Here is a 22,245-nt window from a genome sequence, read left to right as displayed (position 1 = left end):
CTTTGTATCAGTACCTCATAGGGATGAGAAGGCCATTTCTTGGTTTCCATTATTTTTTCCAAAACTTTATTCCTCCATCCTTTGAGGCTATGACATATTGCCATGTCACTCTCTACTACTCCACCATCATCAGTTTTGTACCTGGCTCATGGTATTCTCTTTACTCCTAGTCTTGCCATTATCATAGGTGTCGTTAAGGGGAATGATTCATTCATTCAACCCTCCGACCTTATATAGTTTCATTGGTCTTCACAACAGATATAATATTAACTCCTTGGCTTTGCTGTCGACCTTGGGATAATGCAGAAATGTCCTACGTCTGAACTTTAAACTCTGATACATTATTTTGCCACCTCTAGCTCTTTCATGATCTTCAGCATTCTAGAGATCTATAAACTGTCAACTCCTTTTTGTTTCATTTTTTCTCCTTCCATATTTGGTGATGTGACCATCACTTTAATCCGTCTTGTCCTTCTAATGTACCTTCCACTTAATCTCCAACTCTGAATCAATCAAGATATTTAATCTCTCTGTCTTTACACCTGAGCTGCTGAGAATTATTGGACAAAATCATATAGATTTAGTACCAGTACAAAATCATTTTCTCCGAACTTATATGTGCTTTTAATATCTCTGAACAATCTTTCTATATGTTCTTAGTTCTCATTCCTATCATGCTAATGGCTGTACCACAAACCCCCTAACATGCCTCTCATCTCCTCATTTTTAGAAGGGAATAATGCCGTCTAATGTCCTTTAATTAAGAATCCTCCTCGGTTGGCTCTTCCCTACCATCTCCAAACTGCTCTTCATTTCTCCTATTCTTTTATCTTCCCTCCTTTCTCCATGGAAGAGGTCAGCCTCCTCCCTTCAAAAGCCAGTCTTTCGCTTTTAGCTGTGGATCCCATCTCTTCCTAAATTTCAAACACTTCGTTCCATCAGTTCTTTTCTAGCCAGGCTTCCTCTCTAATGACTCTCCCTTAATCTTCAAGCCTTTCAGTCTTAAAAATAAAATACCACCTTCACTCTGTGTCATTCTTTGTTTACTATTTATCTTCCTTCGATAAACTGCATCTTTTGCCATCCATCTCCCAAAATATTTCTTTGCTCTAACCCTACAAACTATTTATCATGGTGTTTCCTGTCTCCTGTTCCTGGCTATCATAACGCTTTTCTCTCTTCTTTAGGATGCTAATTCTTACACATCCTTTAAAAATTAGTTAAAACTTTTGTTTAGGAAACCTTGATGTAAATGCCTTTCCTCTGTGCTCTCAGGGTTTTATGTGCATCCTTCTGCGGCACTACTTACTATCCTGGCTATAATAACTGATTGTCTTGTCTGTTTTCCTTACTAAAATTTCAGCTTCTGGAGGATAATGAATGACCATGCCCTGAAGTGTATTTTCAGTACCCACAAAAATGCCTAGAAGGGAGTTCCCTGATGGTCTAGTGGTTAGGATTCAGTGCTTTCACCACTGTGGCCCAGATTCCATCCCTGGTCTGAGAACTGAGATCTCACATCAAGCTGCTGCACACTGCGGCCCAAAAAACTGAAAAGAAAAGAAAAGCCTGAAACATGGAAGGCACTTAATAAAAATTTATTGAATAAGCAAATGAGCTAATGAATACCTCTCTATATACCTTATATAGACTGAGATTAGTGAAAAAGATGGAACTGAAAACTGTCACAATATTTGCATATTGCGCTTCTCAGTGTGGTTAGTAAACTATTAAATTATAGTAATATGTGAATGGAAAGCTCTTTTAAGCAGAGTCTTATACAATATCATTTTTTTTTTTTTTTGTCTTTTTAGGGCTGCAGCCATGGCATATGGAGGTTCCCAGGCTAGGGGTCCAATTGGAGCTGTGGCCGCCAGCCTATGCGACAGCCATGGCAACATCAGATCCGAGCCACATCTGCAACCTACACCACAGCTCATGGCAACAATGGATCCTTAACCCACTGAGCGAGGCCAGGGATCGAACCTGCAATCTCATGGTTCCTAGTCAGATTCATTTCCGCTGCACCATGGCAGGAACTCCCAATGTCATTTCTTGATGATGTTATGTTATCATGTATTAGAGTCCAAATTTTCAAGCTTGAATCTTATTATTTCATTCAGTTTTCCAGTCCTGGGACTATGAGTTCATATTCACTATATTCACAAGGTCCTTACTAGGACCAAAAAACTAGAACAATACTAACAGTTGTGGAGCTGAAACTGCCCCAATTGTCTGGACAATTAGGGTAACTGGAAATATTTTTTAAAGTGAAGAAGGTGTTAGCATTATAAAACAAAAGGATTTGGATAACCAAAGGAATATTTTTGTGAATAAACTGAACAAATATTACTGACGCACAGAAAAAAAATACATACTTAAACCTACTTAAGGAGACACCTTTCCCCATGATGTCACTTAAGATATATTGACAAATTATTACTATATGTCTGTCAGTTCTTATCTAGGCTTCATGATGAGCTTCCCGATTTCTTTTGATATTGGGATCATATTATTACTACTCTTGCTGTTTTATTTCAACAAGGTCTACTGACACAAAAATACCGACTCTATAAACTGAAAAATGTTTTTACTCTCTTTTTTTAAACTGTTTTTACTCCTTATAACTTAAGAAATATCCAAATTAATTCTCTTTGATTTCTATTCCTTGTTTGAATTATGTGGATAATTTGTTTTTCTAAGTTGGCCCTTATTTGGGAGAGAAAGGAATCTGGAGTTCTAACAGAAATTCTTAGACTAGAAATTTCTGGGTAATATACTCTAAGAAGAGAAATGGCCTTAAATCATATTTCAAAATATTGATTTTTATTCTACCTATTTAGAATTTCAGCAGCTGGAACTCAGTTTTAAATTTTAAAATGTATGTATTCACGAACCATGTATTATTCCCTTTTTTCTCTTTTTTAAAAAAAATTCTCATAACCTGAGTTGGTGCCTGCCACATGGAATAAATATGTTGGTAAATTAGTAAAATCACAATATCAGCAGAACCAATAGATACTTGTAAATAAACAAGTAAATACAAATAAAATTGAAATCAAAGCTTTTTAAAAAACCTATCCTCTGTTTCTAGGACTCAGGTATTATTTTCTGTCTAGTGCTAGAAAATAAAGATGTGTTTCCATCTCCGTAAAGATTCTAGTAATGTGCTCAGCAAATAATCTGCTTTGGGATCATAACTAGTACAAATTACTTAAGGAGATTAGATTTTAAATAATAAGATTTTATGAATTGTAAAAGAAAAATAGTACTCACTCCCTTCTTATTGCCACCAAAACTGTTGTCATATCAAGTCAGGTAAACATGAAATTACTCTATCATTATTACATCACAGTTAAAACTTTACAGTTAACAAAAGTACACTAATAGAATATAGAATTTATTTTAACTACAATAAGCTCTTCTTAAATTAATTATGTCTACCAAAAATAAACTGTATAGGGGGTAAAGAATTTTTTTGTAATGTATTATATTTTGTTAAAAATTAGGTATATAAGTAATTCAAATTATAATTGAGAAGGAGGAGTGATTCTATAGAAAAGGTGCTATCCAATAAATCTTTTTCTTGTGTAGCCAGTAGAAAGGAAAAAAAAAATCCTACCACACTGAAATATAGTCTCTTGCTATTTAGTTACATAATTAAATTTTTGTCTAGAAAAAAAGAAGGTAAGATCTATCATAAATTTTAGCAAAATAAAATGACCCGAACAGAATTGGCAAATGTTTAATTTAGTTATTTTAAACTAAATTTTTTATCTATTTTATTATTTTATATAATAAATTCATAATTTTATGTTTATATACACATGACTTAAATACACACTGGAAATAGTGCCCACAGCTCAAACTTTCTGATTCCCTAGACTTAGATAAATAATCCAGCAGATTGTATTTTAAGCAATTTCCTTGTTCACAGACCTTTAAATCATTTCTATGTAGTGAAATATATGACACACCTAAAAATATATGTGAACAAAATACTGAAAAAAAAATTTTTGTATTACTCTTTTTTCCAACAGGTTTGACAGTGACAGTCCTACATTCAAATGAAAGAAAAGGTTTTCTAGAATCCGAAGGTGTCTTCAATGGGTAAAAATGTATTTGTTCATCTCTGGGGAGCAGACATAAAAGTGCCACAAGAAAAGCACAATTTCTCCTAGTACTTAACTTAAAAAAAAATTTAATAAAATCTGAAATTAGTCAGTGTCTCTACCCTCTTCCCGAAAAACACTTTACATGGAACACTTCAGCTTGGTTTATTGTCTTGTGTATTATATAATATTGTCCAGAATTTTAATTCAGTCCTGTTTTAATATCTTCAAATTATCATTATTATTGTTAGTGTCAGTATAAGAAGTACCTATTTAGACTTACCCTTGTTTTTACCAGTGTGTTTGCTCAATATTTTTCTTTCTTTCTTTTTTTTGCTTTTTAGGGTCGCATATGGAAGTTCCCAGGCTAGGGGTCGAATCAGAAGTACAGCTGCCAGCCTACACCTCAGCCACAGCAACGCCAGATCCAGGCTGCATCTGTGACCTACACCACAGCTCACAGCAACGCTGGATTCTTAACTCACTGAGCAAGACTAGGGATCGAACCTGCATCCTCATGGGTGCTAGTTGGATTTGTTACCACTGAGCCACAATGAGAACTCCCTATATTCTGTTTGTTTGTTGTTGTTGTTTTAAGTATAATCATCAAAAAGAAAGGTAAAAAGAAATTAGCACAATGGGAGAACAACCGAAAATACACCAGTGTCTTTCGAAGATAAATAGGCATAGATTAAAGAATAAAATAGCCAAAACAGTCATCTTTTAGCATTCCAAGTGTATAGTGACACAAGTCTAATTCTATTTTCTTGGCTCTCTTTTGTTATCAGCACAAGTTTCTGTGTAGTTGTACACAATCAATATATTGGAGCAGATTTCCCCTGGAGTAATTTCTCACTTGTGGTGGAATACAATTTTGTAGAAAACTCCTGTTGGACTGAACATTGCAAAAAATTGAATATTCCTTACATGGCCTTTAAAGTGATTCTTCCAGACACAGTTTTAAAGAGTAAGGATATAAACTAATATTCTTTTTTTGCTTCATTATCTTGAAAAATTTTCTGTTTTCCGTTTCTAATCTACAGAAAGAGAACAAGCTATAGCATCAGAAGACTTGAGTTCAAGCTCTAATCTCACCACCTTCTGTGTGACCTTGATTAAGACCTTTAAATATCTCTTACCTCTTACTCCTCATTTGTGAAGTAGCCGTTACAAATTTTATGTCCTTTTCTCTTTAATTTCTAACTTTGACTTATAGCAGCACAATTCAATTTTTAAAAAATTTTTATGGCTGTGTCTACAGCATATAGAAGTTCCCAGTCCAGGGACTGAATCCAAGCCACAGCTACAACTTGCGGCGCAGATGCAGCAACACCAGATCCTTTAACCCACTGCATCCAGCTGGGGTTGAACCCAGATCTCCACAGCCAGTCAAGTCACTGCAGTCGATTTTTAACCCACTCCGCCGCAGGAACTCTTAACACAATTTAATTATATCTAATCTTGATCTCATATTTTTACGCAAAAGAATTTAGGAAGTTTGAATTCTGAAACATTACAACTCAATTCTAAAAAGAGTCACCATAATTATTACTTTGGAATCTCTGCTATACAGAATTAAATGTTAAATTGTTTAAATAATTAAAACATGGGCCCAAGAAAGGATAAAAGGATCTTTTCCCTCATATTTTTACTATGAGAGGTATTATTAACCTTTTAAATATTTAAAAGGATGAGAGGCAGATATTTTATACTTGTGTTAACTTGCATATCTTTGATTACCCATATCATTTCATAAGTGAATTGATCTTGTATAGCCATTCTTTTGTAAAATGCCTGTTTATGTCCTTTGTCTATTTATCTGTTGAGGTATATGATATTTTCCTAGTGATCTGTAGCATTCCCTATGGATTATTATGCATAATTTTAAATTTCGATGTAAATCAGTATATATTTACACAACAAGTATCCAATCTAAGTGAGTGAGCAGATATTAACGTTCAGGTGGAGCATGATCCTATTTTTTCAAGTGCCGTGTACATGTGTGAATATAGACAAACAAATATATAGGAAAAGGTGTGGAAGTATGCATTAAACTCTGTTTTTAGTTTATAGTAGTTTTTTTGTTTGTTTGCTTTGTTTTGTTTTGTTTTTTAGTGGTGCCTGCAGCAGGTGGAAGTTCCCGGGCCAGGAATCCAACCTGCACCACAGCAGCAACCCAAGCCGCAAGGCCAGATCCTTAACCCACTAGGCCACCAGAAAATTTCTTTTTTAAGTATTTAGTAGTTTAAATAAATTCTATTAACTCTTTTATTTCTAGGCAGTAGGATAACATATGGTTTTTATTTTATTCTTCAAACTATTTTGAGTTCATATTTCTCCATTGAGTATATTTTTATTTTTATATACTCCTTGGACATACATCTGTTATTCTTGTGTTTAGTTAAAAAAAACAAAAACAAAAACTATGGGATGAGAAAAAAGAAATATTTACAATTTTTTTCATATTTAGGAAGCACCCTGCTGGATAGTTTTGGTCGTTTTCCTTTGGAAATTCAGATTCCGTATGTGTTTTTTGCATCTGAAGGACTTCTTAATACTCCAGAAATACTTCAGTTGCTAGAATCCAAGTAAGTTGTTGATTTCATAACTTTAACAAAGATATATATATATATGCTAATTGGCTAAATATAATGTTTATCTGGCACTCTTTCTGATTCATGCCTGGAATTATATCACATAGGAATAGTTTTTCATAGAATTTATGTCAATTTATACTTCTCTCCCTGTAGTACACCATCATAATTAATGAATATTTTCTTTTCTGATTATATATCAATTTTGTGGAGAAGAATATTTAATTGTGGTTTCCATTTATATCTTAATTGCATTTCTTTTGTTACCAGCAAATATAAACATTTTATGTAGGGTTTTTTCCTGTGAATTATATGGTTATATCTTTGGGCCATTGAAATTACTGAGAATGAGTGCTCTCAGTACTGTCTGGGAAATAAGATTATGAAGTTCTAAACGAATTTTCAAGTATTTAGACCTTTAGTTCTAATTTCATACCAACACTGAGTATTGTAAAATCATATAAAACCCTTTATCATGACACACAAGTTGTCAAAGGGAGGTTGGAAGGATAATTATTAGGCTGTGACTTTAGTTAAAATGCAGATCTATTTTCCACGCTTTCGTTTTTATATCTTAAGGCAGTGGGGCATTCACAGAAAACTATGAGCTTATAAAAGATAGTTAAAATCTAGGCCACTTTTCAGGAGAAAGAAAAGAAAATCCTGATAAGTGTAGAATGTTTTAGTCTCATAATACAATGTTTTGATTTCATGAATAATTAATTAAGGAGCTAGAATAAATTGGTCAAGACATTTATAATAGTATTATGTACAGTAATATTTAACAAATTACTTAACCAGCACATAACAAATTTGTCATAAACTGAACAATTCATAATTTCATTCCTCAAACTCACAAAGTAGAATAAATTAATGTATGAAATTTGCACAGTAGTCAAAATAATTTAATATGCAGAAGTACAATACAGTTTTTCTTAAAGAATTTTTCTTAGCCATATATAACCCCCAAATATTATATTTTACAGCTATAATATCACACTAGTGGAGAGATGCTGTAGCGAGTCATTGAAACTCTTTGGAGGTACAGAGCATTATGTGGTGGTGACAATTGATGAACGCACTACTATAATTTTGCAGGTAAAACTATACAGCAAAAGCTATAAATCCAATATATTAAAATATATATGTAACTATGTGATTTATTGTTAAGCTTTGCTATAGAGAGCTTAACTATAATCTATTCATGATTTCTTCCAAAACTTTGCATATGAGCCATAGGTGCTAAAAGCATCACTGTAGAAAATAGCTTATTACCAAGACTCTTAAATGCCTTATAATTTTTAACGTACTTTAAGAAGATAGAGCAAATATAGAATCTTTAATATTATGTATTGACCTGTTGTAAAATACATTTATAGAATAATTATAGCATTGAAAATTTAAAAAGTCAAATCTTTTCTTTGTTTCTTTTTGTTTGTTTCAGTGTTTTTTGGGTCACACCTGTGGCACATGAAGTTCCCAGGCCAGGGATCAAACCCACGCCACAGCAGTTACAATGCTGTATCCTTAACATGCTGAGCCATCAAGGAACTCTGCCACTGTGTTTTTTAAAAGAGGGTAACATAATCTAAAATTGGTAATATGGAATTTCCTCTAAGGTAAGTCAGGATTGCTAGTAGATAAGTCAGTTTTTAAAGACAGAAAATCGCTTCAAGAATCCACATATTGGGGAGTTCCCATCATGGCCCAGTGGTTAACGAATCCGACTAGGAACCATGAGGTTGCGGGTTCGGTCCCTGCCCTTGCACAGTGGGTTAACGATCCGGCGTTGCCGTGAGCTGTGGTGTAGGTTGCAGACGCGGCTCGGATCCCGCGTTGCTGTGGCTCTGGTGTAGGCCTGTGGCTACCGCTCCGATTCAACCCCTAGCCTGGGAACCTCCATATGCCGCGGGAGCGGCCCAAGAAATAGCAACAACAACAACAAAAGACAAAAAGACAACAAGACAAAAAAAAAAAAAAAAAAGAAAAGTTCTTAGAAAAGAACTGCGAAATAAGTAAAAAAAAAAGAATCCACATATTGGACTTCCCATTGTGGCACATTGGGTTGAGAATCCACCTACAGTGGCTCGGGTAGCTTCAGAGGTGCAGGTTTGATTCCTAGCTGGGCGCAATGGAGTTAAAGGATCTGGTGTTGCTGCAGCTGTGGCGTAGTTTGCAGCTGCAACTTCACATTCAGTCCCTGGCCTGGGAACTCCCATATGCTTCGGGTGCAGCCATAAGTATATGGGTTTTTTTAGAATTTAAAATGTGTGAATCTCCCTGATATGTTTGCTTGATTGGAGTTCACATTACAAAGAAATTCATATTGTGGGAGTGTGGAGCAGAAACCAGGTTTCATGGTACGGAGTATAAATTAATGGCACATATTATGGTAAGGTAGAAGTCTAATTTTATAAGCAAAAATGTTAAAAATATAAGACATATGTCAGAAACAAAAAGCTCCCATTTGAAAGGTTCTTAAGGGATATTGTGTTTTGCATGTGTAAGGTTCTTAAGAAACAACTACTTGAGGAGAGGGTTCTTTTTGGGGAAACTGTTTTAATCCATGCTTAGGTAGTTTACTGTTAGAATAAAATACTTCTTGAATTATTCTCTCTTTCAAAAATTAACTTTGTAGAGGAGAAAAAGGATTCTAGATCATTAGAGAGGGATTCCTGGAAGGCCACTGACTGCTGCTTTTTCATTTTCCTTAAATAAACAGTCAGTGCAGACCATCCACAGGTTTTTATCCCTAAAAGTAGCCAGAAGCCTGTCTGCAAAGGACTTTTTCTGACTAGGAGCACTCTGTAGACTGCTTTCTTCATGTCTAGGACTTTGGGAGACTCATGAAAACTCTTTACTAAAGCTTTTCCCCTACTACTTCCAGAGTGACTTTCTGCTCCTGTTATAATTTGTATATCATAGATTCTTAAACTATGGTAGCAATAATTTCATAACAACTGGTCAACCTGGTGACTCTTTTTATTTTCTGGTAGGACCTAGAAGAATTAAACTGTGAGAAGGCATCAGACAATATCATTATGAGACTAATGGCATTATCATTCCAGTACAGTTATTGTTGGATGATTTTATATGCCAAAAAGCCACTAAACTCAGAGTAAGTAAATACTTCTTCATCCAAAGTCACATATATTGTCTTTTAAGCCCTTCTGTTTTCTTCTTTGAAGAAAAGTGGTTATGTAAATTTTCCTCTTGCTCATCTAATTTACTTTGAGTGAGGGATTCTCAAGGTGGAGGCACGCCCACAGGAAAACAAATTGGAATTTTGGAGATGATATTTCCCTCGACATTCACTGCAAACCATCCTCTTCTCCTCTACTGCACTCAGAGCTGCTCTAGGAGTTCCCGTTGCGGTGCAGTGGAAATGAATCCAACTAGGAAGCATAATGTTTTGGGTTCGATCCCTGGCCTTGCTCAGTGGGTTAAGGATCTGGCGTTGCCGTGAGCTGTGATGTAGGTCGCAGATGTGGCTTGAATCTGGCACTGCTGTGGCTGTGGTGTAGGCCGGGAGCTTCAGCTCTGATTCAACCCCTAGCCTGGGACCCTCCATATGCCATGAGTGCGGCCCTAAAAAGACAAAATACCACAAAAAAAAAAAAAATCGCTGCTTTAAGTGTTTTTTTTTTTTTTAGTTTTTATTTTTTTAGTTTTAATTCTGGACTGGTCAGTTAAAAGATGCATCCTTAGAGTCCTCTGGTGGTTCAGCGGGTTAAGGATCTGGCATTGTCATTGCTGCAGGGCAAGTTAGATCCCTGGCCTGGGAACTTTTACATCCTGCAGGCCCAGCCAAAAAAAAAAAGTCACTCTTAAATCACTTCTCTCTAAAATCTTATTAGATACACCAACTAAATAGCATCTTACTATGCTTTCTTTCAGTGATGTGCTTAACTGAACAATTACCCAAAAAATTCATGCCAAGACACTGGCTCAGTTTATCACTATTATGTCGCTCTTTTCCCTAATTTAAAATTGTATGAACCTATTGCTTCCACTTTCTCCCTTTATTCTTTGCAATCTGGCTTTTCTCTCTACCTGTATACTGATCTCTGTCTCTCAAAGGTCATTCGTCATTTGTGACTTTCTTATAATCATCTCCAAAAATATTTTTATCTTTCACTACTCTGAAGTATTTAAGACTGTTGTCAGTGCTTCCTGTCATGAAACTCCTCAGTCCCATGGCACTTCAGTGTTTTTTGTTTGTTTTGTTTTGTTTTTGTTTTTGTTTTTGTGTTTTGCTTTTTAGGGCTGCACCTGCAGCAGATAGAGGTTCCCAGGCTACAGTTGCCAGCCTATGCCACGGCCACAGCAGCACAGGATCCAAGCCACATCTGCTATCTACACCACAGCTCATGGCAACACTGGATCCCCTACCCACTGAGTGAGGCCAGGAATCGAACCCACATCCCCATGAATATTAGTTAGATTTGTTTCCACTGTGCCATGACGGGAACTCCCTTTTTTAAAAATTTTTTTTTTACTTCAGTGTTTTTGATCTTCTACCTCTCTATGCTTTCTCTATCTTTATTTTTATTTTATTTTATTTATTTATTTATTTATTTATTTATTTATTGTCTTTTTTGCTATTTCTTTGGGCCGCTCCCACGGCATATGGAGGTTCCCAGGCTAGGGGTCAAATCGGAGCTGTGCCGGCCTACGCCAGAGCCACAGCAATGCGGGATCCGAGCCGCGTCTGCGACCTAGACCACAGCTCACGGCAACGCCGGATCCTTAACCCACTGAGCAAGGGCAGGGACCGAATCCACAACCTCATGGTTCCTAGTCGGATTCGTTAACCACTGCGCCACACGGGAACTCCCCTTTATCTCTTCTTCCTTGTCTCAGTCTCCAAATAGATCTGAATTCTCTTTTTTTTTCTTCCATTCTGTCCATTGGGAATCTTATCCACTCCCATAGCTTCAGTCATCATCTTTCTGCATGTAATTATTGTTTCTATTTGCAGCTGCAGTCTCTCTTTGAAATTCCTGACATGTGTCTCTAATTTTCTATGGATTTCCAACCTGATATCCCACAGGGTCCCAACAAAGTATGAATTTATTATATTCCCCATTCCCTCCAAAAACTGTATCTCCTCTTTTCTGCCATTTAGCTTTTTATAGCCATCGCCTTTCTTTTAGTCACCAAGACTGGAAAACGAATCCTATAGATTCAGCCACTGAACTTTCTCTTTCATCTGTCCCCTCACTCCATTTATATTAACCAGCATTTTAGGTGCGATTCCATTATTTTATGCGGACTATTATATCAAACTACCAGCAGTTTTCTAGATGGCTCTCAACATCACTCTCCATAATCTGTCATACTTTCAGTTGATATTCCTAAAACAAGGCTCTTAGAATTTCACTCTGGTAACGAACCTTCACTGACCATTATTTACTGAATACATACGGACTACTCACCCTAATATTCAAAATCTTCAGAATATAATCCCAACAGATATTTTCAGGCTCAATTTTCATTGCTTTCCATTTCAACCAAAAGGACTATTCATTGGCTTGCAAACATGCTCCTTGTTTTTCTACTTGTAATTTTGCTCATACACTTCTCTCTTCCTATGATGTTCTCTGCCTCCTCCAACTATTTCATCTGATAAAACTGTGCCCACTTTTCAGGACCTATCTACTTTTTCTCTATGTGACCCTTCCCCAATAACCCCCACTCGTGCATGCAAACAGATACTTAGTTGTAACATTTCTATCCTTTGAACTTCTTAGCTCCTTGTTTTTTCATCTTTGATATTTATCATATTTTGTTTTATACTATCATTTTGGATTAGTTGCCTACCCGCACTGACCACATTGCTTTCATAAGGTGGATGCTTGGTAAATACTCCTTGATTGAATGAATGAATCTTTCCAACTAAACTACAAACTGGTCTTATTCTTTTTTTATTTTTTTATGTTTTTTATTTTTTTTTAAATCTCTAAAATACTCCATAACACATACCACATCACTCATAGTAGAAGTTTCAAAACTATTCTTTAATTTAATTATTAGATATGGTAGAGATGTCTTATTTAACATTACATTATTTGTGTGATTTTTTTTCTTTGTTGACTTTTTTGTTTGATTCCATTTTTCTTTATCTTACTGTACCAAGGTCTTTGTGTACAGTTATTACTATCATGTGGGGATATCTGTCAGTTAGAATATAAGAATGCAAGCAACTTAATTCTTATTCCTTCTTCTATTATCGATAACCTCTAGCAGTCACTCAACCAAGTTTTTCCTTTCTACCAGAACTGAAAAATAAAAATAATAATTATTCAAGTCTAAAATAATCATTTTGAATATTAATCAAAGCTGTAAAGAATTTTAAGCTTTATCAAAAACATGGAAGTATTCTGCATAAAAAATAATTAATTTGAAATTTTTTGATTTTTGCTTTTCCTTTTACAGTTACAGCTGTGTCGTATGGAAGTTCCAGGGCTAGTGGTCAAATCAGAACTGCACCTGAGGCCTGTGCCACAGCCCCAGCAACAGCAGATCCGAGCCTCAGCTACAACCTATACCACAGCTTGTGGCAATGCTGGATCCTTAATCCACTGAGTAAGGCCAGGGATTGAACCCACACCCTCACAGACACTATGTTGGGTTCTTAACCAGCTGAGCCACAACAGGAACTCCTGATTCAGAATTTTTTTTTTTTTTTTTTTGTCTTTTTGCTATTTCTTGGGCCGCTCCTGCGGCATATGGAGGTTCCCAGGCTAGGGGTCTAATCGGAGCTGTAGCCGCCGGCCTGTGCCAGAGCCACAGCAACGCAGGATCGCAGGATCCGAGCCGAGTCTGCGACCTACACCACAGCTCATGGCAACGCCGGATCGTTAACCCACTGAGCAAGGGCGGGGACCGAACCCACAACCTCATGGTTCCTGGTTGGATTCATTAACCACTGCGCCACGACGGGAACTCCCTGATTCAGAATTTTTAAGAGTTGTTTTTATATCGGTATCCACCTGGAAATTCAACTGAAGTACAAGGAGAATTAGAAGGGATTTACACTTATTTTTACCCAGGTTTTCATGGAAATAATTAATTATGTAATACTCTGAGATAGTTTTGTGTTCAGAATGTGAAGAATTACCATTTACTCATTACTATAAAATGTAATTCTTTTCAGGCTTTTAGATGTCTCAGCTTTTATATTTTTAGATCACTGGAATATTTAAAAATTATCTTAATCAACTGACCAAATAAGGAAAATTGAAAATACAAAGTAAATTGTTCACGTTACCTCAGTAGTTTATGCCATTAGTTCCTATTTGAGAAAATGTGTCAGGAGTGCCCGAGACCATCCCCTGCTTTGATGATTTGTTAGGAGTATTCACCACACTAAGCACATCCTTGGATTCATGGCTGTGATTTATTACAATGAGCAGTTACAAAGCAAATTCATCAAAGGGAAAAATCTCATGGTGCAAAGTCATGGCAGGCCAGGAAGAAGCTTCCAAGAGTCCTCTCCTTATAGAATCACACAGAATGTGCTTCATTTCCCCAGCATTGTGACAACACTTATAAGATGTTGTCTACCAGGAAAACTCACCAGACACTCAGTGCCTTCAACTTGTGGTCACAAATCAAAACTCTAGACTCCAGGGAAACCAAGTGTTCAGCAGAAACCACATGATACAAACAGTTTAGGCACAGTGGACTGCTCTTATCAGCCACTCATGAAAAGAACTTGCCTGAGAAAGAAACCAACAGAGGAAAGAAGAGACAAGAAATTAAGAGAACCATTGTCTCAATGACATCGTTTAAGTCCCTAGAATAAATAGCCCTTGATCAACATCTTATTCTGTATTTAGTACTATGAGCTAATAAACTTCTTTTTTGTTGCTTAGAGTACTTAAAGTGGATAAAGGTAGTAGAAATACCTACCCACAGCTCAAGAGTCACATCTGACCGACTTAATAACTATAGAAGAGAGGAAGGGATTTTTTTTAATTACAGAGATATAACTGATGTATAAGATTATGTGAGTGTAAGGAGTACAAGGTGTTGATTTGGTACATTTATATATTGCAGTGTAATTACCATTGTAATGTTAGTTAACACCTCTATCAACTCACATAATGATCATTTAAGAGTGTTTCTCCTAACTCTTCAGGGAAAAGACCCAGGAGGATTCTAGCTATCCTAGCTCTGGCCATGTATTCACATCTGAACCTGATCCTTTGGCCAGAAGAATAGAATATTCTAATTGGCTATGCTTCAGTCACATGGCCATCCCTGGAGCCAGCAAGGGGAGGAGGTAAAGCTTCCCACGCACACACATACTCTCTCAGCATCCCCTGCATTTAACAGTACTGAAGAATGGGGGTGGATCCCTTTTTACAAAACAGTGCTGAATAAACAAACAAACAACAACAAAAAAAAACCATAAGCCTGCCACCAAGCACTGTTTTAGCCAGGTTATTCTAATAACATTATGAACTGTGGAAAATAAAATGAATTTGACACCAAGTGAGTAAGACATAGTAATATAATTTTTTTTAGGTACCATCTTACAGAAAAGACACTTCATCACCTCGCACTGATTTATGCAGCTTTGGTTTCATTTGGGCTAAAGTCAGAAGAACTGGATGTAAAGGTATTCTTTTCCTATATCTTTGTTTATAAGTATTTTTCATAAACCAAAATTATACTGAAACTCAAGTACCCAGTAGAAGAAACATTAAATGGGTAAACTAAAAAACATTTAAAAGCCACATAAAGAACAGTTTTCCGTTGTGGCACAGTGGTTAGCGAATCCGACTAGGAACCATGAGGTTGAGGGTTCGATTCCTGCCCTTGCTCAGTGAGTTAACGATCCAGCGTTGCCGTGAGCTGTGGTATAGGTTGCAGACGCGGCTCAGTTCCTGCGTTGCTGTGGCTCTGGCGTAGGCTGGCAGCTACAGCTCCGATTGGACCCCTAGCCTGGGAACTTCCATATACCATGGGAGCGGCCCAAGAAATGGCAAAAAGATAAAAAAAAAAAAAAGAACAGTTTTCAAATTAACAGATATTCTTTCCACTTAAACTTCTGTTCTAAAAGCCTTTAATGAATTTAAATTCGTATTTTATCTCTTTATTAATACTTAGAATTTTTTGAAATATGGTAGGATATGAATAAAAATAAATATCCCTTGATCAGAAATGTTCACTTATGAAAGATATACTGGGTTTGTTTGTTTGTTTGTTTTCTTTCTTAGGGCTGCATCTTCTGCATGTGGAGGTTCCCAGGCTAGGGATTGAAATGCAACTACAGCTGCTAGCCGACACCACAGCAGCAGAGGATGAAAGCCACATCTGTGACCTACACCATAGCTCATGGCAATGCTGATCCTTATCCCATTAACTGGGGCCAGGGATCAAACCCGCATCCTCATGGATGCTAGCTGGGTTCGTTACCACTGAGCCATGATGGGAACGCCAAGAAATACTGTTTTTATCTGCTGTTAAGTGGAAATCTTAGGACTATGAATAGAGCAATATCTTGGTGATCTCTAATCAGTCTTCTTTCTTGGCTTTTTTTCACTGTCCTACTCTGAAGTTTAGACATCTCACCCAAATACAGGGCTCAGTCCTCTGCTGTTATCACTTTATAATCTTTCCTTAATAAACTCAGACATTCCTGCAAATTTAGCTTTCATTTCTGAAGAAATCCTTAAAATTTTCCTAACGTTTCTTAAGTTCTGCACTTGTATTCTAGAGTTCTACTAGAAATCTCCACATGAATATCTCACAAGTACCTCAAAACACAAATTCTCATCTTCCCCCAAACTTATGTTGACCTATAACAAATAGCCAGTTATTTCTGCAGCAAAAAATGGGTAGGTACTGGAATCAACAAAAAAAAAAATTGCAGTTCTGGAGCCATAAGGAGCCACATGCAAGTGCTTGCACAACAAGTGAACTCTTTGAAAGAGGGGGAAAAGGAGGCGTTCCTTTCGTGGCTCAGCGGTTAGGGAAGCTGACTAGGATCCATGAGGATGCTGATTCAATCCCTGGCCTCGCTCAGTGGGTTACGGATATGGCATTGCCATGAGCTGTGTAGGTTGCAGATGCAGCTCGGTCCCCTCATTGCTGTGGCTGTGGCTGGCAGCCTTAGCTCTAATTTGACCCCTAACCTGGGAACTTCCATATGCCGTGTGGGTGCGGCCCTAAAAAAAATTTTTTTTAAATAAAAAAAGAGGAGAGAAGGAAGTTGGGAGGGCTTTCGTAAACAAAAAGAGTCTGTTACAGGAATTGAGAGTTCAAAATATAGTGGCTTTTCATTGTCTGAGTTGTGACAGTCTCTCATTAACAGGAAAAGAAGAGGAAGTCTTTCTTCTGGTTGGACTCTGGCTATCATGATAGGGCATGAGAGCTCCCCCTTCTGGTCTCCTGATTCTATTTTAATTGAAGTCTGCTAATTTTTCACACTTGGTTATGGCATTACTATTCTAACTTAATCAGTAGCTAACTCCTCCTTTTAACTCTGTAGTGTCTCTAAAACATACCCCTCCTTTCTGCTCCCGCTGGAATTTCCCTAAATTAAATCCTTTCACCTCTTACTTGGAGTATTAAGGTAGCTTCCTAACTAATCTCCTATTTGTACTCTTTTCCCACTCCCTTGCATCACATATTTGACACCAATTACACTTCTGAAATATAGCTGTGAATATTTCACTCCCCAGACTGTAAGCTTCTGAAGGAAAAAAGAACTTGTTTAGTCATTTTTGTCTTCCTAGCACCTAGCCCAGAGCCTACATAGTAAGCTCTTAAATATTTGTTGTTGAGTTGAATTTTCTTGCTCAAAAGACTTTCTATAGCTTCCTAGTTCACCAAAATAAATTCAGCTGGATTCAGACTCCACGATTTCGCCCCTCGTAATCCTTCCTTTAACATCTTACTACTCACCATTTCCTGAATATGGCTCCACACTCTCACCTTTCAGTCATGTGATTCTGGCTTGTTTACACCCAGAAATACTACTCCCATCCCTTTACTGCCAGCCTTCAGAGTTCTGACTTTTTCTACCCAGCTCTAACACTACCTCCTTTAAAAAATGTGCCCCAATTATATTCTCTCAAGATAAATGTCTCCTCCCATTCTCCAGTTTTTATACCTTTCTTATATATGAGGTGTTTATTCATATATCTTCCACCCTGGACAATGAGAACTAGGCTCTTTGTTTTTGTAAAACTATAGCATCTGGCACAGAGTTTTGTACAGAATAAAAATATTCAACAAACCTCTTAGTAAACAGAATTCAGTGAGAGCAGAACCTGTAAAGAAAATCAACAAATGATCTATTTGAAATAAAATCCAGCCAATTCTGCTCCTGTGATGCATATTACACATTGAAATAAAATTCTTAGAAGTTATCTAAAAAATTGTAAATTTGGAGTTCCCGTCGTGGCGCAGTGGTTAACGAATCCGACTAGGAACCATGAGGTTGCAGGTTCGGTCCCTGCCCTTGCTCAGTGGGTTAACGATCCGGCGTTGCTGTGAGCTGTGGTGTAGGTCGCAGACTCGGCTCGGATCCCGAGTTGCTGTGGCTCTGGCGTAGGCCGGTGGCTACAGCTCCGATTGGACCCCTAGCCTGGGAACCTCCATATGCTGCAGGAGCGGCCCAAGAAATAGCAACAACAACCACAACAAAAATAAATTTTAAAAAAAATTGTAAATTTGTCTCATTCATTCATTCAAATGAGGTTTCTCCACTTAATCAGCCTCTTTTCTTCTCAGCTTGTAGTAAGCCATCATATGTGAAATATGCTTTAGAGAATCATTTTATTCCTCTGCGTGGGGCATCTGATATCAGCAGATGACTGTATTCAGGTGCAGTGACATGGCCCACAGAGGACACGTTCCAAGGAAGGTATTTAGGATGAAACCAGAGGTACTGCCCAGACACAATCCATTCCAAAAGTCGGCTCCCACCTGGATCAAAGTCCTCTAAAACCTTTCAGGTTTACATGATAATCTTACAATTAGGTCTGTTTTTCCATGGAATTTGAGAAACAAGTATGATCAATTTGCTCTTGTTTGTTTGTTTGTTGGGTTTGTTTTGTTTTGTGTTGTTGGGGGAGGGGGTTGGCCTCACCCATGGTGCGTGGAAGTTGCCAGGCCAGGGACCCAACCTGGACCACAGCAGCTACCTGGGCTGCTGCAGTGACAACACCAGATCTTTAAACTGCTGCACCCCAAGGGAACACTTTTTTTTTGTTTTTTTTTTTTTGCTATTTCTTTGGGCTGCTCCCGCGGCATATGGAGGTTCCCAGGCTAGGGGTTGAATTGGAGCTGTAGCCCCTGGCCTACGCCAGAGCCACAGCAACGCGGGATCCGAGCCGCGTCTGCAACCTACACCACAGCTCACGGCAACGCCGGATCGTTAACCCACTGAGCAAGGGCAGGGACCGAACCCACAACATCATGGTTCCTAGTCGGATTCGTTAACCACTGCGCCATGACGGGCACTCCCAAGGGAACTCTTGATCAATTTGCTCTTATTCTGTTATCAACATAGCACCAATTCTCAGACCTCCCAGTCTTCTAACTTGACGACATTATTACATTAAAAGGGGTTCCCTAAAGTCATATGATTTTACAATATATTTAGTAATATGGCTTTTGTCCTTTTAGGCCCAAAAAATCCATCAGCTTGGATTTTTTTTTTTTTTAAGCATCTGAAAAGCCTAGCCATAAAGTGAGTATTAGGAAATTTAAATACATTTTCTTAAACTAAAAGAAAATACTGTTATTAGTATCATGTTGTATTTTAATTCTCATCTCAAAAGAAAGTTCTATAACTTTCTTGTGAGTTCTCTTTGCAAAAAAATGCATAAACATACACATATGAAAAATTTATAAAGAATGTTGGGGTTGAGGGTTCTTGAATCTCCCAAAGTCTAGCCATAAGCACCAGAATTCTTGCCCTAATAAATTGAGGTAATATTCAATAGCATTATAAAAGTATGCCCCTTAAAATAAAATTTATGTATAAACAAAAGTGTCAAATCTTCTCAAAAATCCAAAACATTTAATAAAATAAATTTGGACCCAGTGCATTTCTGTGCACTCCACATATTTAATATAAAAAAACCTCCTTTAGCATGCATATACCTCCCAGGTCTGTGCAAGCAGTTTTGTATTTGTTATTCTTGTGAAAGAAAAAAGTCATAATTATTTCCTGAGGTTTATATAGTCCTTGTTTCTTAAATTTCTACTACAGGACAAACTGTAATTTTAAGATACTGTATTTTTTAAGATTTATATTTTTAAGCTATTTTAAAGATCTGATTTAGGGCAGTAGTCTGTGTCCACATTAAACTGCTCACCCCTGAACTATAATTCCTTCAACCAAATCTAAAAGATGAAGAAGATAAAAATAGAAATGAAAGAGGAAGGAAAAGGCTTGCATTTCAGAAGAGAGAAGACCATGGAAGAAAACACAAGTGAGAGACAGGAAGTAGGGGATATGAAGAAATTCTTTTTACAGTTGAGTTTAACACACACACATTTATGTTTTTGATAAGCTAGTGTTGGATGAACAATTCCAAAATTTTTCTTTTTGAATACAGCATCAAATTAATCTGTAAATACTCTTATTTTTCAACTTTGTTTTTGAAAAATCTTGCACTGTATTTTTTTTTTTTTTTTTGTCTTTTGTCTTTTGTCTTTTTAGGGCCCCACCTGTGGCATATGGAGGTTCCCAGGCTAAGGGTTGAATCCTAGCTGTAGCTACCGGCCACAGCCACAGCCACAGCAATGCAGGATCCGAGCCATGTCTTCAACCTACACCACAGCTCATGACAACGCTGGATCCTTAACCCACTAAGCAGGGCCAGGGATTGAACCCAAGTCCTCATGGATACCAATCAGGTTCATTAATCACTAAGCCACAATGGGAACTCCCTGCACTGTATATTTTTAATTCTCACTTTTATTTGAGCACCGTTAGGTTTAATCTAGAAAAATCAAAATATTAAATATTACCAGTGACCTCCAAGTTGCTTTTTCTTCTAATATAAATGAAATATAACACCAAATAGGTTTAAAAGATTTTAGCAATAAATGCTAATTGGAAGTGAAGAAAAACAATTTCATTCCAAAAATTGGAAACTACAAGGCTATATTTAAAGAAGGAAAGAAAATTGTCTATCCTCAGATAGCTACATTGATACATTATATACAAAATAGTGTTCAAAGATTAGAATCTGCTGGGGGGGGGTTTCCTTCTAATTACAAATAATTTTGGGGGGGGTTACAAGATAATATTTATTTGATCAAAGAATGTCACCAACAACTGATGGGCAATTGTGTTGTACATTGGTGGGCAAAGGCAAGAGGAGTTTGGTCACCCTCTGTCTTTGAAAGCGTATAAACCCTTAAGGTTAGGAGAGGGTGGCCCTTATGGTGCCCACACTGCCTGTGAGTATGCCTGGAACTTGAGGACACTCCCAAAGAAGGCCTGAGAGAAGCTCGAGCCTTGGGGGAGGAAGGGTCTCCTTCCTCTTCTTAAGGACAAGGACCTTGGGATCTCAGCAGCATGTCGAGGCGGGCCTGGAATTCTTCCTCGCTGTGGGGTGATTCCGGGCCTCCCAGGGGAAGCTCTTCCTATACATCCGAATCTGGAAGAGGCCCTGCTTCTGGCAGAATGCCTGCAGCGACCCTAATTTCCTCGAGGAGGCTTGACGAGCCCTGGAATGCTGAGGGCTGGTTCTGCTGCTGGTCAAGGGGAGGGGACCGCTCTTCAGTTGAGGGTGCCTGCTGAGGCGGCCAGATGAGTGTGTTGGCCTGTGCAGGCTGCCTGTGGCGCCTGGCCCGGGCTGCTCACTGTTGATCACAGCTGGGGATGCGTGGGCCCACTCTGGCCTGGCATGGGAAGTGCAGGTCTTAAATGGGTCCAGCGGTGGCAGGGTTTGTGCAGGACTGGCAAGGGGCCGCTGAGGGACTTGTGGGAGGCTTTGTGCTGCTGTCCTAGTGTGCAAGTTAGATTCCCACCATGGTTCTTCTTGCGACCTTGGCCAGAGCACTGTGAGAATGGGCGTGAGACTCCCTGCAGGAACGGGCATCGGCCCTAGAGTGGAGTGAGTAGGAGGAAGGTACAAAGCGTGGGAAGGTTCTCTCTTGCCTGCAGAACTGGCCTGGGCTGGGTCACGATAAAGATCATGGGAAGGCCCCGGCCTGTGCAGCCCAAAGAGGGAGCCCTAAGAACCATGACTTTGGTGATCGCAGGAGCGGCCACCATGGAGGCGAAGGAGAGCGTGTTCTCTCTCGGTGGGTTAGAGGGAGGAGAAGGAGCACCATGAGCAGAACTGCTGTGGGCAGGGGTTGGGGGCCCTGGTCCAACGGAAGAGGTAGGCCTGGTGCAGCATTGGGGTCTACTATGGGCACAGGGGTAGGCCTACCTCCGCTCTGCTTTGGGTGCTGAGTTCTTCGGTTCTGAGACCACACCTGAAACTGAGGTTCTGGAATCCCTGTTTGACTTGCCAGTTCCTCTCTGGCAGCAATGCCTGGGAATCGTTCCCGCC

At 38.2% G+C, this 22,245-nt stretch overlaps 1 protein-coding gene across 1 annotated transcript in view; it reads left to right on the top strand.

The window, feature by feature from the left end:
- The window catches only part of C1H9orf84 (chromosome 1 C9orf84 homolog), an 89,171-nt gene that overhangs the window by 59,113 nt on the left and 7,813 nt on the right, over positions 1-22,245 (top strand). Inside the window, exons 17-22 of the mRNA XM_021085151.1 lie at positions 4,041-4,110; positions 4,901-5,079; positions 6,583-6,700; positions 7,693-7,804; positions 9,703-9,824; positions 15,242-15,335. Coding sequence (XP_020940810.1) covers positions 4,041-4,110; positions 4,901-5,079; positions 6,583-6,700; positions 7,693-7,804; positions 9,703-9,824; positions 15,242-15,335 — 695 coding nt within the window. The remainder of the gene's footprint in view (positions 1-4,040; positions 4,111-4,900; positions 5,080-6,582; positions 6,701-7,692; positions 7,805-9,702; positions 9,825-15,241; positions 15,336-22,245) is intronic.

The sequence above is a fragment of the Sus scrofa genome, chromosome 1, assembly GCF_000003025.6.
Source record: "Sus scrofa isolate TJ Tabasco breed Duroc chromosome 1, Sscrofa11.1, whole genome shotgun sequence".
Classification (NCBI taxonomy): Eukaryota; Metazoa; Chordata; class Mammalia; order Artiodactyla; family Suidae; genus Sus; species Sus scrofa.
The sequence above is the reverse complement of the archived record's forward strand: the minus strand, read 5'-3'. Positions and strand labels throughout refer to the sequence as shown.